Genomic DNA, 17,417 nt, shown 5'->3' with positions numbered 1-17,417 from the left:
AAAGTGAAGAAAAAATGAACAAGATGGTTTTGATAGAGTTTTAAACGAGGCAGGGTTGAGTAACAGAATATCAGAAGCTAGCGCTGCTCAAGAGTTGGTGATGATGGCATAATTGCAGATTCACGAGTCTAAAAGACTGTGAAGATGTTTCCTTGGAAGATGGAAAGAGATCCAATTGGTTGCATCAGAGGGAAGTCTCTGATATTGGAGCAGAAGTGAGGAAGAGAAACAAGAAAACAAAAGGTTGTGCATTTGAAAAGGAGGAAGCAGAGTTCAGCTCGCAAGATCCCAGCCTGTTTCTGTTATTGATTTTGATCATTTCATCATTACTACATCAGGTTTCTCACCTCGATTCAGCTGTTACATACAACCCTTTTAACAACCCTTTTAGGCACAATTACAGTTTGTTTCATTTTCCATTATTTTTTCGTTCAAGAATTGTGTGTAATCAATTCTAAAAAATGCTGTTTCGTTTTATATAGTAACAGAGGAAGATGCAATGTCGGGAGATTCTAATTCGAGGAGGACTCTATCCCCACAGCTCGACAATCAAAATCACAAACACTTATCAACCCGTACTGATGGAAACTTGATATTCGATGATCGAAATCCAAGAAAACTGAAGAACCTAGGAAGAAAGTTTGTCATGATCCTGACAACCCAAACATGTGGGGTGAAGTTTGCAAGCTGACTGAAACTCTAGTGGTCGAGACAAATTGGAATGCATACAAAAATATATGTAAATTCGAAGAAATCAGTGCAGATTTTGGGTTGCAAATATTGGATCAATTATTGTTACAAGGATCAACTTGCCATAAGAGAGATTTGGACTATGTATGATTATTAAGAAGCATACAATAATAAAAACAATATAATTAATAAAGAGTAAATGAATATATAAGAACAATAGAGATTAGAGGATGAGGAGGAAGTACTTTTATGTCATATGAATTTGTAGTTATATATGTGTTTCATATTCTCTCAACAATGCTCACTACTTGTAAGCTCAAAGGTCATAAGAAGATGTAGATTCAAATGAACCTGGAGATTTTCAAATGAATTTGATGATGATGAATGAATATAATAATGAAAGGGTGTAGGAAGGCACCTAGACATCCATATACAATTTATGATTTTATAACACTCCTCCTTGGATGTTTATTGTATAGCCTTACGCATTGAAAATTGTCTCATTAAAAACCTTGCCAGGAAAACCCAATAGGAAAAAATCTAGACCAAGAAAAAAAAAAGTGCAGTGCGTATTAACTCCCCCTCATGAATATATCATCTCAAATCTTTAAGCTGTTTCATTCCAATATTGCACCGTAATCCTTCAAATGTTGTAGTTGGTAATGCTTTAGTGAATAAATCTGCTAGATTATCTTTTGAGCGAATTTGTTGAACATCAATGTCACCACACTTTTCAAAGTCACTTGTGAAGAAGAATTTTAGTGAGATGTGCTTTGTCCGATCTCCTTTGATGTATCCTCTCTTTAATTGAGCTATGCATGTAGTATTGTCTTCATACAGTATGGTTAGAGTTTAAACCACATGTTACATGAATATATTGAGTCACTGGTCTCAGCCACACACACTCACGACTATCTTCATGGATTGCAAGTATTTTCACATGATTAGATGAAGTGGCAACTAATGTTTGCTTTGTAGATCTCCATGATATAACAGAATTACCACACGTAAAGAGATAACATGTTTGATATCAACCTCTATGTGGATTAGATAAAAATCTTGCATCAGCATACCCAACAAATTCATAATTAGCATCATTTGAATAAAATGAGTCCATATCTATATTTCCTCGTAGATAATGAAAAATGTGTTTAATTCCATTCCAATGTCTCCGGGTAGGAGAACTATATCTTTCTAGCAAGTTCATAGAGAATGTTATATCAAGTCACGTATTATTAGCAAGATACATTAGCACACCAATTACACTGAGGTAAGGTACTTCGGGACCAAGTAATTCTTAGTTATCCTCATGAGGTCTAAAAGGGTTCTTTTTCACATCAAGTGACCGAACAACCATTAGTGTACTTAATGGGTGTGCTTTATTCATATAAAATCTTTTTAAGGACCTTTTCTGTGTAAGTTGACTAATGAATGAGAATTCTATCTGCTAAATGCTCAATCTGTAGGTCGAGATAAAATTTTGTTTTTCCCAAATCTTTCATCTTAAACTCTTTCTTTAAATAATTTATTATCTTTGGTATCTCTTCATGAGTTTCAATAATATTTAAATCATCAACATACACAACAATAATAACAAAATCATATTTTGACTTCTTTATAAAAACACATGGGCATATAAGATCATTATTATACCCTTCTCTCAATAAATAATCACTAAGATGATTATACCACATGCATCCTAATTGCTTTAACCCATATAAGAACTTTTGTAACTTGATTGAGTAAACTTTTTGGGAATTTAAATTATATGCTTCATGCATTTTAAATCCTTCTAGGATTTTCATATAAACATCATTATCAATTGACCCATATAAATAGGTTTTGAATACATCCATCAGACACATATCTAGTCTTTCATAAGTTGTCAGGCTAATGAGATACCGAAATGTAATTGCATCTACTACAGGAGAATATGTTTCATCATAATCAATGTCATGTCTTTGCAAAAACCCTTGTGCCACAAGTCGTGCTTTATATCTTACGATTTTATTTTATTTTCTTTTGTTTTCACACAAATACCCATTTGTATCCAACTAGCTTTACACCGTCAGGTGTCTAGACTACAGGTCCAAAAACTTCACGTTTTGCAAGTGAATTTAATTACGTCTAGATTACCTCTTTCTATTTTGGCTAGTCATTTCTGCGTCAACATTCTTTGACAGATTTAGGCTCAAGATCCTTATTTTCATTAATGATATCAAGCGATATATTATATGAAAAGATATTGTCAATAATTATATCATTTTGGTTCCATCTTTTCTTTGTAGAGATATAATTTATCGAGATCTCCTTATTTTTACTGTTTTCAGGTATTTGAACCTCTTTTGAGGTTTTATGATCAGTTATGTCTATCTTCTTATGAATATTTCTTTCTCAATAATGCTAATTTGATTATTTGCTCCTTTTCTTTTCCAAGAATTTTTATCTTTTGAACCAATTGGTCTACCACACTTCTGGCATGTCATAGACTCATTTGCTATAATTTTAGTGGATTGTCCTGCTGGGACTTCAATATGGGTTGGAGCATTTGCAGTTGGTATATAAGATTTGGTTACTCTTTTTGAGTCAGTGAATGCATTCGGTAGTTGATTTGCAATGTCTTGCAAACGAAGTATCTTTTGAACTTCTTGTTCACATTGTTTTGTATGAGGATAAAAATTCAATAATGACAATGCATTTCATATAATATCTTTATCTAGTTGTTTAAATTCTCCCCCTAATGCTGGAAACATAGTCTCATCAAAATGACAATCGACAAATCGTGTCGTAAATGAATCACCTGTTAAGGGCTCAAGATATTTAATTATTGATGGGGACTCAAACCCAATATATATTCTCAACCTCCTTTGAGGACTCATCTTTGTATGTTGTGGCGGATAAATTGGAACATATACCGCACAACCAAATATTCTTAGATAAAAAATGTTTGGCTCATGACCGAAAACCAATTGTAATTGGGAGAATTTCTAAATGTTTTATAACGTATTATAAAACTATGTATCAAAAAGCATATAATAATAAAACAATATAATTAATAAAGAGTAAATAGAATATATAAAGAACAATGGAGATTAAAGGGGATGAAGAGGGAGCACTTTTATTTCATATGAATTTGTAGTTACATGTGTGTTTCATATTCTCTTAACAATGCTTCTATTTATAGACACATGTACATAAATATTTATAAGCTCAAAGGTCATAAGAAGATGTAAATTCAAATGAACTTGATGATAATGAATGAACATAATAATAAAAGGGTGAAGGAAGGCATCTAGAAATCCATATACAATATATAATTTTATAAAAGTAAGATTATACTCTTTGTAAATTCTATTATTACAAGAAACTTGGTATAATTGATCATTTAAAAGAGAAAAATTGAAACAATAAATTTTAAGTTTTTTTTCAACCTTTGATTTTTTCTTCAATTAAACTTTGATCTTTTAATTAAAAAGATAGATTAATCTGAAAATATATTACCAATACTTAATATAAACTATAAATGAAAATGCATATCTGAAACTTTAGAAATTCTCACCATAAAGTATTCTCATATTGATTAGTGGGAAATTTTCAATTACATTTACTATAGTGGATGGACTTTTCATCTTTTTTTTATGGAATAATATCAAGTTTAGACAATGAAAGTGATTGTGTAGGGCACTCATGGGATCACGTATCATATGATAGTTGAGGTATAAGCTATGTTTTATAGGGATAGTTTGTTTTTGTAGTTAGAAACTATGTTTTGTGATTTTTTAAAAATAAATTGTTTTTTTTAGTATTTTTAGATTATTTTGATATGCTTATGTCGAAAATAATTTTTAAAAAATAAAAAAAAATTATTTTCACGTATTTTCATATAAAAAATACTTTAAAAAAACAATATCTTAATATGACAACATCAGATGAAAAGCTTGTTGTTCAACTCAAAATCTTCTCAAATTTAACTTTCTTTAAATCAAATTATGGAGTTTTGTATTATCCATACACAAATTTAAAACAACTATTTAAATACATCTCAATCCTATCTAGTATAGATTTTTAATATCCCAGGTTTCAAGTGTCCATTGAGTATTTATAACCTGAACTCGAATACTATAATTTATAATTATTTAGTATATAGTTATTTTACTGTATATATAGTTTTTTTAAACTTAAAAGTTATTTATTTATTTTGGTTGGATTTGGATTAGAACTAGGTATAGCAATATTCATACTCATCCTGAAATCTAACGTTTTACCCTTGAAAGTCCTAATTAAGATATCGGAACATGGCTTCTTTTTTAAAAAAAGAATCCAAAACGATGACTTGCACTGCAAACTGAGGACGCGTTTTCTGACTTTTGTCTGAAGCTTATCTATGTCTTCACTTGTTTTATTAATTTTATTATTGAATCAATGTTTTAAATCCACTTGGCTTGGTCTGTACTTTGAAATAATTAAGGTTTTAATCAATACTTCTCCCAAGCAGATAAGAAGGAAGAATGTTTTGCATCTCAAATAAAAATTAAAATCCCACAAATTAAGTTAAGCAAATAAATTATATTATAAAATAAGCAGTCTAGGCAAAGCCACTGCAGATGTAGGTTTCTTGTATGTGCTTTTTTCTTTGTTGGGGATTTTGGCTCTTTGCATGAACAGGAAATGAAATGGAGAGGTAGGCTTGGAGCACCCAAGCTTCCATTGCTTCTTTTTCTTTCTTCTAGTGCACCACTACTTTATAAAGTTTGATTAAAAGATGCGAAAAGCAAGCAATGCTAACTAGACTGACTTTGCGTTAGTGCTCAACAATCTCCCCCGATTGAGAATTGTGGAATCAATGGATCTCTCACCCCTTCCATGCCGAGAGTATAGTGTAGTAGTATTCAAAAAAGGGTGATAGGCGGACGACATTGACAGAAGATGAAAGAATGAAGAGAGAAATGGCATCATATTGGGAGCTAACATCACCAGTTAGATGCATATAGTCCTGGATATAAACGTCTACTTCTGTTCTTTTCCACCTTCAGTTTGATACAGAATGCGGGTTACCAGCATCGGGTTCACTTTTCTGCAAAAAACCATGGATAAAGAATCCAATACGAGAACATGGGTTCACATCAACTACAAGGGTTAATTCATGGCTCATGGATACAAAAGCTCTCACTAACATATCAAAACAAGAACAAGATGAGACGCGGGCTCATGTAGTACACGCAGAAAAAAGAAGGATTCACTTAATTCTGATACATGTTTTATTAAAAGTAATTGCTGTAACAGTTTTTAGTACATATGATGTATACAACCCACGAGCTAACGAAATCAGACCATGGGTAATAAAATGAAATCCGGAGGCGACCGCCTCTAACTCATCAGCACAAGATTTTGCTTACAACTTCCATCTGCTGGTGAAAAAGAATGTATTGTTCTTAAGAATCTAAGAGCTCCATGAGCAGAAACCTTTCCTCCTGCTCAGATGTCTTTGAATTCTTCCTCGGGGTTTAATTTCAATTTCGTTTTTCCTTCTGTCCTTTCTCCAGTTTCTTACTCCTGGATATCATCAAAACTTAATAAAATTTAAAAAATGACAAGAAATAAGTAGTTAAATGCTGAACTACGAGCCAAATCGGGGCTAATATTGCTTCTAAGCCACTAATGGCTCCTGCTCGATATACAGCTGCTCCACCCAAGCAGGGAGCATCTCTGAACCTCCAATGTTAAGATGACATTGCTGCTGCTGCTGCTGCTCCTCTAAACCCAATGGCCCGGGTTTCACAGGAGGGGTGTCCTTCACCAGGGACTGTACCCATGACACGTCTGGCTCACCAACAGTTGCTGGCACTGAGGCAGCAGCGGTGGCAAAACTGCTACCATCGCTTCGAAACCCAAAAGAAGCAGACTTTCGGAGCTTATTAAGCTCTTCTCCCTGAATACCCCAATCCAATTTGCCATCAGGGGAACCCCAATCTGAAAGATTAGGAGGCATTACTTTTGCTGGTGAAGAAAAAACTGGGTGACGGTTCACAGCATTTCGTTCCACAAAGCTCTGGCTACGCTTTGCAAAGGCAGCAGACCTTGAACTCAAAACTGCTGCTGCTGCACCTCCAGAATGATCCATTCCAAAAGATGGTGATGTTCTCACAGGAGAAGATGAGAAGCTGGTGGGATAGCTGGACCGAAGCTGCTGGTTGATGTTCTGGCGCATCTGCAGCCCCGTAGGAGACTGCAAATGGGTTGTTGAACCATCCAGTGAGAGTCCCTGCAACTGAGGCAAAATTGAAGGATCGAGGGATCCAAACATATCTTCAAGGTTAGTAGGCCTCACTCCTCCAAGCCTATTCAACTCCCCAGTTCTATCACCAGAGGCAGTAAAAGCTGAGGCAGTGGACAAACCATTGTTCCAGCTGGAAGGGGAGGAGAGACCAGAAATCTCATCCATCAATTGTTGCCTTCGACGGTGACTTTCAAGCCCAAGCAATTCCATGTCTAAATCCATATCTCGTGCACAGAATGCAGCTTTTAACCTGCTACCAGGAAGCTGCAATGCAGGGGGCACCACATTAGACTGGTTTGTCCATCCACCCATAGGTGAAGAGGAACCAGACGGAGTCATAGGTGGAGTTGATGTAGATGGCATCAAGACAGATGAAGAACCAAGGGAAAGTGGGCTAATAGAACTCATGTCAAAAGTGGAACCATTGGCAGAGTAGGATCTAGGAGAAGGCACTGCTGAACCCGTGGAGGCATACAAGGGACGAAGCTCTTCAGGCTTGTGAGCGAAGAAACACACCCTCCTAGTGCAACCTGTCTCATCTTTACAGAGACGAGTTCTATACTGCGCAGGATGAAGCCAGCACTCAAAAATACCATGTGCATATTCACAGGCATCACCCTGCCTGCAAGACCCCTTTCGAAACTCAGGACATGGAACACAACTATAGTGATATTTCCTGGGGTCACGGCGCCTGGCGTTCTCCCCAGGGTGCACAAATGGGCACTCTGTCCAATCATGAGAGTAAGCCCTAGAGCAAGGCTTGACCTTAAAAGTATACATTCTAAACTCATCAGTTCCATACATCCCATTCTTAATATCCGGAAGTGTCAGATCAATAGGATACTCTTTCTTCTCGGACCCATCTTTTGATACCCTTGGCATTGGTACTTCTTGCTGTTCCATCCCATCCATCTCATCTGCAATTTGATCAGCCAAAACACATGTTTCTTCACCACTGGTACCACCCTTTAACATGATCTCCAGGGTCTTTCTCCTTGAATTAGAACCAGACTTGACAACTGGAGCAATCAAGTCACCAGGGAGATTTCCATTGGCATCAACAGAATTAGGATCAGCGGAGGCATCAAGCAAGAGCCTGGCAACCTCAGGTGCAGAGGAAGAGCCACCTGCAGCAGCACAGTGAAGCGCTGTGGCCCCATCAGACCCATAACCCCTGTTGACATCTACATGACCTGTTTCCAGGATATAATTCAACACATCTTTGCTTCCAAACAACGCAGCAATCATGAGGGGTGTCCTCTCCTCGAACCCCATCTTTTTCGAGCCAATTCTCCTTCCATACCACAAACCTGGCATATCAACATCATGACCCTCCTCTTCAATTGCTTTCTTAAAACCGATCAGATCATTCAAGGCAGACAATTCAAGCAAACCAGAGAAATCATAGCAAACCCCGTCTTCCTTTCGAAATTCATTCTCCATGTTGAAACCAGTATGTGTTGGTTTCCTCTTTGTACCACTGCACATCACAAAGTCTCCTCCACAGCGTCTCTTTTCTACAAGATTGTAAACAGATAAAACCTTCAAAAACATTTACAAACACAGGTTTTTTAATTTGTTTTCATTACAGAGAGGGAGCGAGACAACAACTGAGAGAAAAAAACGATAAGATCAAAAACAGCAGTAGTACCTCAATCCCACCAAATTATAACACAACAGCTTGAAAAATAACATTTTTTATAATTTTTTAGCCGTTCAACAAAAACAGTAACCAAATGAAAAGGAAAGCTATCAAGAAATGAAAAAAATTAGTTAATATCCTAACAAAAACAACAGCACCATCTAACACGCCCTACACCCTGGATTCTAATAGCAAAAAATAGCTAGCAATTTAAAAAATTAGTCTATAGCATAATTTCCATAAATAACAAGCTATACACCCTCACAACTCAAGTCCCACTCTCTACCTACATTTTCTAACAAGCCAAGCAGAAACATTAAGAGTTGTCGAAAACCCACCAAGACAGACATAAACCAATCATCAAATCATAACAAGCATTCAAGAAACATACCTTGGCTTCCAAATGTAAAAATAAGCGGGCTGGAATGTAAGAACTGAGTAAACCCTCAACTGCTTTGTTCTCTGGCTTCCTTTCAAGTTTATTGACCTCTCTCTCTCCCTCTCTGCTTTTATTAACTTCACAAAACCAAAAAAGCAAGAGAACGAAAAGGGAAGAGAGACTTTTGGCTTCTCTCTTTTAATGCGTTTTTTTATCTTAAGTCAAAAAGTCCGAGTCTTTGAAGCCACCCTCTACGTCTTCTATGGCTCCTCCTATATTTTTATTTTTTTATCTCCTACTTTTTTATCTATTTATTTTTTTATGTTTCTCTCTAATGCAAATGCAAATGAAATGCAAATGCAGACGAAATGAGATTTCTTGTGCGGTGGAAGGTGGGGGCCACTAGCTTCTTAATATCTGACAGTTATGGATTGTTACGTCGACACGTGTTGGAAATCCAATAGAAACTGCCCTCACCTAAAGGTGACCGTATCGAGATTCCAGATTGTCATGCTTTACGCGTGTTTGGCCTCTTAAGGGAATGACGTGGACGTGCCTGCACCGTCATCACGATCTCAAATCTTTTTCGTTGCTCAATTCTACTAAACTAACGGCCTGTGATGTAAATTTATAGAGCAAGGTGGTAATATTGGTCAGAGCGAGCGCAGTGTTGGTCCCATTCTGACTGTTGTTTCTTTACAGTGAACGCTCTGTTAGATATTTGGTTGTGCAAATGCAAGAAGAAGAAAAGGCGCCACGGGGGAATGAATTCTAGAAGCTACCGAAGTACGTGTAATATTGAACGCTTCGATGGTTTCTATGAAGCTCTGTCGTCTGTTTCGAAATTGAACTTGTTTTGGTATTATTTTATTTTATTTGAAAGGCGTCCCTGTCATATATTTATGTATATGCTTAGGAAGGTAAATGTAGTACTAATTATTTTTAAAATAATTTTTATATTAAAATATATTAAAAAATTATTTTTAAAAAAATTATTTTTAATATCAACACATTAAAATAATTTTAAAACATCAAAAAAAATTAATTTGAAGTAAATAAAAAATTTTAATTTTTTTCAAAAACATTTTTAAAACACAAAAACAAATATATTAATACACTATTTTTTTATTTCCAATGTATTATAAGATGAATACAAGACAGTGATTTTTCTTCTTTTCTCTTTTTTTTTTTTGCCACAATGATACTATTTTATTTGGATACTGATCAGATTTTAGATTTATTCTCTAATAATTGCAAGTTTAAATCCTTTTAAGGCAATTGAAAGTTTACATAATCATTAATTTCATGAGCCATAGAATTAATTAAGATGCGTATAAACTGGTCCGGACATCTAAAAAAAGGACATGGACAGCCCTTTTACTGTGCAAATTCACCTATTTATTTTACTGCATCGCCTCTCATCAAATATTGTGAGGATTATTGTAGCATTTTTACTTGAAAAATTCAATTTAGTTCTTGAATTTTTATTTTTTATAATTCTATCTTAAAATTTATTCTTCTCACGTTTTGATCCCAAAAGGCATGGAAAGTCACTTGAATAGGCAAAAGAAAGAGAAATGTTTCAGCCAACCACATTCCATCCACACAAAAAAAAAAAATTCAATCTTTATACCAATAAGATATCACAACAGGAGAAATTTGATGCGTTGGTTTGGCTTTTTAATCATGCTACTAAAAGTTGATTAAAACTGCAAAGTTTATTTAGATTTGGTTTGATTTTGAAATTTTACATTGATTAAATGATGTTTTGGAATATATCGAGTTATTAAGATTTTTGTGATATATTTATTTGATTCTATTTGTTTTTGTATTTCAAAAATATTTTTGAAAAAAAATGAATTATTTTTATTTTCTTCTTTACTTCAAATTAATAATTTTTTGATGTTTTTAGATTATTTTGATATGCTGATATCAAAAATAATTTAAAAATATATATATTATTTTGATACATTTATAAGTGAAAAATACTTTAAAAAATAACCACAACCACGCTTCAAACATATCCTTAAATGTATTTTTAAGCTAAAATAAGATAAAATTTAGATCTGGAGGTCCATAAACTCCCATGCCTTTTTTCCGGTACAAAGAGAATATAAATAAATTTGATTACAAAAACATAAAAATAAATATATTTATTTATTCTTCAAGAAATATCCTTACAAACAAATATTAATTCTAAAATATCTCCCTCTCCTTCTCAATTGGCTACCTCTTACACTCTCGCATCCAAATACATGTTTATGATCTTCATTTTCCTTTTCGAATCAAATTTCTGGATCTCTCTATCTCTCTCTCGTCCTCAAAGCTCTCTTCTTTTAATTTTGTGAATAATCCAGAGGGGTTTGTGCATTAGAACGTGGATCTAGTTTATTTAGATTTGGTTTGATTTTGAAATTTTACATTGATTAAATGATGTTGAATCATGTTATATTTTTATTTGCACCTATTTATTTTTGTATTTTTAAAAATTCATGTGATTAAATTTTTTATTTGGCCCTATTTGTTGATTAAAATTCATATGATTAAATTTTACATTGATTAAATTTGAGTTATTAAAAGTCATGATTAAGCAGAAAGATGATGAGAGATCATCATCTCTTTTTTAATGTCAACTTTTATGTGAATTAATTTCACTCAGGTTCTAAATTTATTTTTAAAAATTATTAGTTTAGATTTTATAAATCTTAGAATCATTAAAAACTTATATAATTATTAATTTTAGAATTTATAAAATTAATCAACATATATATATATAAAATAATTCAGATATCTCGTTGCTCTGAAAAAACAGATTCCACACGCGGTCATATACACACATGATAGCTGTATTGATTAGCCTCGTATGCTTAGCTAGCACGCCCTTGCTTTCTGCCGATGCTTCTTTTTCATCGATGAATGTTCAGATATTGGAGCGGCTTCGATTTGTGCAGCCGAGAGAGAGAGAGAAAAGGGACGGCTTGAAATGGTGGACAATAAATTCCCAATTTGATTCTACTAGAGATTGATTGAGTATGTCCAGCCTGATGAAAAGTCCATGGCATCTTCAAGACGTGGCCCCACACGAACCTAAACGACATGGAAGATATGGTAATCGGGACACCCGTGAAAGTAACCCGAACAGGTCAGAACAAGCATTCCATGTCGTTTTCCTTGGTTGAATGGAAAAAAAAAAGCTTGCATTCATGCTATGGAAAATAAACAGAACATTTATTTATTCATCACCCTATCCGTATATATCTTCTTTTTTTATTTTTTATTTTTTTTATTGTAGATATTCAGGTTAACTTATGCGCACCTTAACTAATCTCACGAGCTCTAAAATTAACAATCATGTAAGTCTTCAAGATTTATGAGACTCAAACTATTGATTTCTAGAGAGTAAATTTAGGACATGATTGGCTGACATGTTAAGTTACATCCCTTAAGGTTTTATCTATATATATCTTGTTCGTATCTATTATTTTAATATTAAAAATAAATTTTAAAAAATAAAAAATATATATTATTTTAATATTTTTTAAATTAAAAAAACATTTTAAAAGTTATCCAAAGATCACAGTACAACGCTGCTGTAGGGCCGAGCAGTGAGAAAAAAAAAACCAGGAGTGCTTAAACATGGTTGATAAAGAAAAGAAAAAGAAAAGGAAAAAGACCTGAACATTTATACCTTCAAATTATTAGTGCTTAATTTACCTAGGGTAAAATACCTTTATTGCTGTATGTTTATTTGGGAGTGTAGTTGCGGTTATTTTTTAAAGTGATTTTCGTGTTTAAATGCATTAAAATATTTTTTTTAAAAAAAATCATTTTTAAAATCAGCACATCAAAACGATTTAAAACACATAAAAAAATTAATTTCTAACCCAAAAAAAATTGAAACATCCGAAAGCAACGCAGAAAATTGCATCAGCCACTGATTTTTTTTAAAAAAATCGTAACTGGATAGGTCTTGCTATTTTTTAGGATTACAATTAAAGATATAGATATTTTATAATATCTATTTTTAAAGACAATATCTCTTTTCTTTTCCATGCCAGCTGCTCGAAAGAGGGAAACCTCTCAAGACATTTTTACTCTTGATGATGACACATTGTAGACTTTTCTTTTAACAAAAAAGAATATATTGCACTTTCAATATTCTTAATCATTAACAAGAAATACAGCGATGTGGGTTTTTTCATTATATTGCTGGATACAATTTATTCTGAATTCAGTAAAATTATTATTTTGTCATTTCGTAAAATAAAAGCCATGATAATGGGGGTAATTGAGATTTTTTCTGAGACTTATTGGTCATTAAAAAATTATTGATGTTAGTTTTTTTTTCAAAATTTTTATATGGTTTACTGTCAAGGTCAATGTTATTTAGAATCGTTGATTAAGAGTTTTTTTTATCTTTTTATAAACTTCTAAAAAATAAAAAAACTTATTTACCCTTAAAAATAAAAAATTATAGAGTTGTTAACCAAGAATTTTATTAGTATTTCCCTTTCTCACGCTGTTGTCAAAATATGTATTTGCTAATGTATTTAAGGGTGTTTTTATCTTTTCACACAAGTTAAATTGTAATTTACAGGGTAATAAGAGGTGTTTTAATATTTTTTACATTGATTTTTTTTAATTTTAAAAAGTTGTTGGCGTGTGCTCATTACACGCTAGAACGTAAGATATCATCCAGTTGTTGATCCTGTACTTCTACCATGTTTTTAGAAGTGGCACCGCATCCTTCTTTCTAGTGTGGTATGTGATGATGAATGATAAGCGATTTGTCGTCAGTAGTCGTTTTTTTTTTCTTTTTCTTTCTCCTGCTAGGAAAAATACATGATTATCCTCTTTGTTTTTTATATTTAAATTTCAGTCCTGAATCTTTTTATTTTTCATTTTCGTTCTTATATATTTTATAAAAGTTTAATTTGTTTTCAATTTAGTCATTCAATTACAATTCCTTATATTTTTTTTTATTTTAGCCCTTATTTTTTTAATTTTTAATTTTTTTCGTTAGTTTTTTCATTGAAGTTTTATTGGTTTTCAATTTCATAATTCAATCAAAGTTTATGTTGTTTTATTTTTTTCAATTTGACCCTCATTCTTTTGATTTGTTTTTCTTTTAGTTAAAGTTGTTTTCCATTTAAATTTCACCCTCCAGTTAAAATTTTTTGTTTGCACTCTAATTTATTTTTTTAATTTTATTTTCACCATCGTTCTTTTAATTACAGTCCTTTTAGATCTTTTTGTTTGATTGATTTTTTTTTTCTAGTTTCATCTTATGATATTTGATTTATTAGGGATTGGACTTCACATTTTTTTTATTTGTATTGTTTTCAATCTAATAACCTCGGTCATGAACTTGGAAGGTTAATGTGGTTCATATTTTTTCTATTTTTGCTCATATTTTTATAATATTATCATTCTACATTATTTTTTTAAAAAAATTATTTTTGCAATTATCTTCAATTTCTTTTCTATAAGTTTATTCCAGTCTCATGACTTAAATTACAAGTTTTGCAAACCTTTTTTGAATAAAAGTTTTTTTAAAGTTGTTTTCTTTGTATTTGATTTTTGAATATATGATCTTTTTTTTTTTGTTTTATACAAATGAACTTTGTTTTTAAAAATTAAAAATATTTATCTTTAAATGATATTCATGATATATTCAACCTTGCATAATTTTTTTATGACATAAGTTTATTCAATTAGTTTATTTTGTGTTTCTATTTTTATTATCTTTTAATAATTTAAGAAAACAAGTTTAGTAAATACCACTTGTTAAATATATCATTTTGTGTGGTTAAATATCTTAATATATATTCATCTCTTAATTTTTTTAATTTCTCTTTTAGTTATTGTTAACGATATTTTTATTTATTTACATAAATAATTGTCGATTTATTTAATTAAATATTTGTATAGATTTTTTGATTTACATTTTAACTTTTTAATGTAAAAAAACACATCAAAATGACATGAATATAAGTCATGAAATCCAAATAATATCATCTTCCCATATCAGCCCTTCAGGCCAACCTTACAGTATTGTTAATGCGCCACAACATTGCTGAGTTAAAATTTATATTTTTCCGGAAGCAAGAAACTGAACAATCAACCCAGGAATTAAATTATAATTTACTTTTTAAGAATTTGTTAGAAATACTAAGAAAATAAAGTTATTGTCACATAGAAGAATAGTTAAGCAAGATAGATTATCCAGTAAAAAACAATAAAATTAAAAAAAAAACCAAGAATAGTGAGATTTTAACTCAAAGCAACTTGATTAACCGAATGGTAATATTATATTAAATAAATATCTCAATCAAACAGTGTACACTATTAAATAAAATTTCATGGATATTTTTATATTATTTTTAATAAAATTAAAGTTTATGCTCAATAATAATGTCGTGCAGCCTTGTGATATGTGATAATAATAACAACATTTGGCGCGGTACTGTGATAACGATTGTTTTTTAAAGTATTTTTTGTTTAAAAATACATTGAAAAAATATTTTTTTTAAAAAAATAATTTTTAATATTAGCCTATCAAAACAATCCAAAAATACATATAAAAAATAATTTAAAGTGAAAGTACAAATTAAAAAATTAAATATTTTTAAAAACATTTTAAAAATACAAAAATAAAAAACTATATATCTAGAATCATACCGAGCATGGTATCTAGTGGGGCGTAAAAACCAATAAGAAAAAAACACAGAAATGATCCACTTGAAGACTTCCAAAAAGTGGACTTTGATTTAAAGACGACATCACTTCTTGGTTCATCAACTACAGTAGTCTTAATTTGGCTCTCATCTGAAAAGTAAAGAGAGAGAGAGAAAAAAAGTTCATCAGTTGGCTTGCCACGCAGCAATTTTTAACTTGCTGTTCTGCATCCCGACAGCAGTCTCACCACTACCTACCTCTTTTTTTATTAGTCAGCCGCCTCGGACTTTTCTTCGGTACAGTGGACGGAAAACACGAAGAACCATGTTTCGGACAAAACCCAGGGTCCCACAGGAAATAAGCACAGGCAGAATTTCCACAGCACGATGATGGAGAGTGCTGAAATGTGAACTCTCTTTGAGAGGAAAATGTGTCACAACATCCTTAATCCAGGAGCATTTCAACCGCAATTTTTAAAAATTTTGAGTTTTTTTATCTTATATTATTTTTTTTATTATTTTGATGTAATGATATTAAAAATAAATTTTTTAAAATAAAAAAATATTATTTTAATATATTTCAAATAAAAAACACTTTAAAAAATAATCATTATTACTATTTTAAACACCTTTTTTTATTGTGGTTAAAGCATGAGTGGTTCTTGATAAATTATCAAATACAAGCAATCCTAAACAATTTTTTTTATATCATTTTAACGTAGTCTTGTCAAAAAATAACACTTCTGAAAAAATTATTTGAAAAACAATATACTTTCAACATAACAGCGATCATAAATATTAGTTTTGTAATGATTATTATTAAGAATAATGGTTCTTTATTCAATAATCAAAAGTTAAATTAATTAACATGTAAAGAAGTCAACATAAAATTCTATAAAGATCTAGTGATTAAAAGATGAGATTCAAGATCTAATGATTAAGAAATAAGAGGAGAGATAAGCTGATATGGTACGAAAAGGGAACGAGAGAAGAAAAAGAAGGCAAAGAAAGGAGGGGTAATCGGGGATATATCGTGAATTCGTTTTTTACACATCCGATATCATTAAAAAAATCTCGACGGGACAATTCTAGCCATACCATGAAAGACCACCAAATGATGTTCTAATTGGTTAGTGGTTTTGTTTGGGATTAACCAAAAACTCAAAATTAACTCAAAATAAAGCCATTAACCAATTAATATCTCATTTGGTGATTTTTCATGGTGTGATTATAATTGTCTTGTTGAAATCTTTCTAATGGTAACGGTATGTAAAAAACAGAGTCTCAATGTGTCCACGTTGATCCATTTTTTCTTTTCCTTTTTTTTTCCTCTCGTTTCTCTCTCATGCCACATTATCTTATCTCGCCTTTTATTTATTGACCATTAGATATTGAATATCATATACTGGTCATTGGATCTTTATAATTTTTTATGTTAATTTCTTTACATGTTAAATAATTTGCATCAGGCATGCACATTTGATTTATGAGTAAATAACTATTAATTCAAATAACATTTATTATAAAATCAATATTCAGAATCGTGGTTGTGTTGAAATTGTATTATTTTTTAAATATGTGTTCTTTTATTCAAAATTTTACAAATGGTTTATTTTTTATATATAAAAAAATCCTGAACAAAACTAGAAATTTAATCATGCACTACTTGAGTTTTTATTTAATTAGTGTTAATTCATAATGTGTGGGGTGCGTATGTGTGCAATATCAACCGTATAATCCTTGTGATGATGA

General features: G+C 31.7%; 1 protein-coding gene across 1 annotated transcript; it reads right to left on the bottom strand.

Annotated features, from left to right (window-relative positions):
- Positions 1 to 5,925: 5,925 nt before the first annotated feature.
- Positions 5,926 to 9,242, bottom strand: LOC7467993 (zinc finger CCCH domain-containing protein 66). Its single transcript, XM_002299766.4, has 2 exons — positions 9,001 to 9,242; positions 5,926 to 8,484 (listed from the first exon to the last, which is right to left on the bottom strand). Exon 2 carries the CDS (start codon positions 8,453 to 8,455, stop codon positions 6,338 to 6,340), a length of 2,118 nt encoding a protein of 705 aa, XP_002299802.4. The 5' UTR covers positions 8,456 to 8,484; positions 9,001 to 9,242; the 3' UTR covers positions 5,926 to 6,337.
- Between the last annotated feature and the right edge of the window lie 8,175 nt (positions 9,243 to 17,417).

This window comes from Populus trichocarpa, chromosome 1 (genome assembly GCF_000002775.5).
Source record: "Populus trichocarpa isolate Nisqually-1 chromosome 1, P.trichocarpa_v4.1, whole genome shotgun sequence".
NCBI lineage: Eukaryota > Viridiplantae > Streptophyta > Magnoliopsida > Malpighiales > Salicaceae > Populus > Populus trichocarpa.
Note: the sequence above shows the minus strand (reverse complement) of the source record. Positions and strands in the feature narration are given on the sequence as shown.

What these genes read in the sequence shown, in the direction of transcription:
- LOC7467993 (XM_002299766.4), bottom strand. Translation starts at nt 8,455, where the DNA reads ATGTGCAGTGGTACAAAGAGGAAACCAACACATACTGGTTTCAACATG.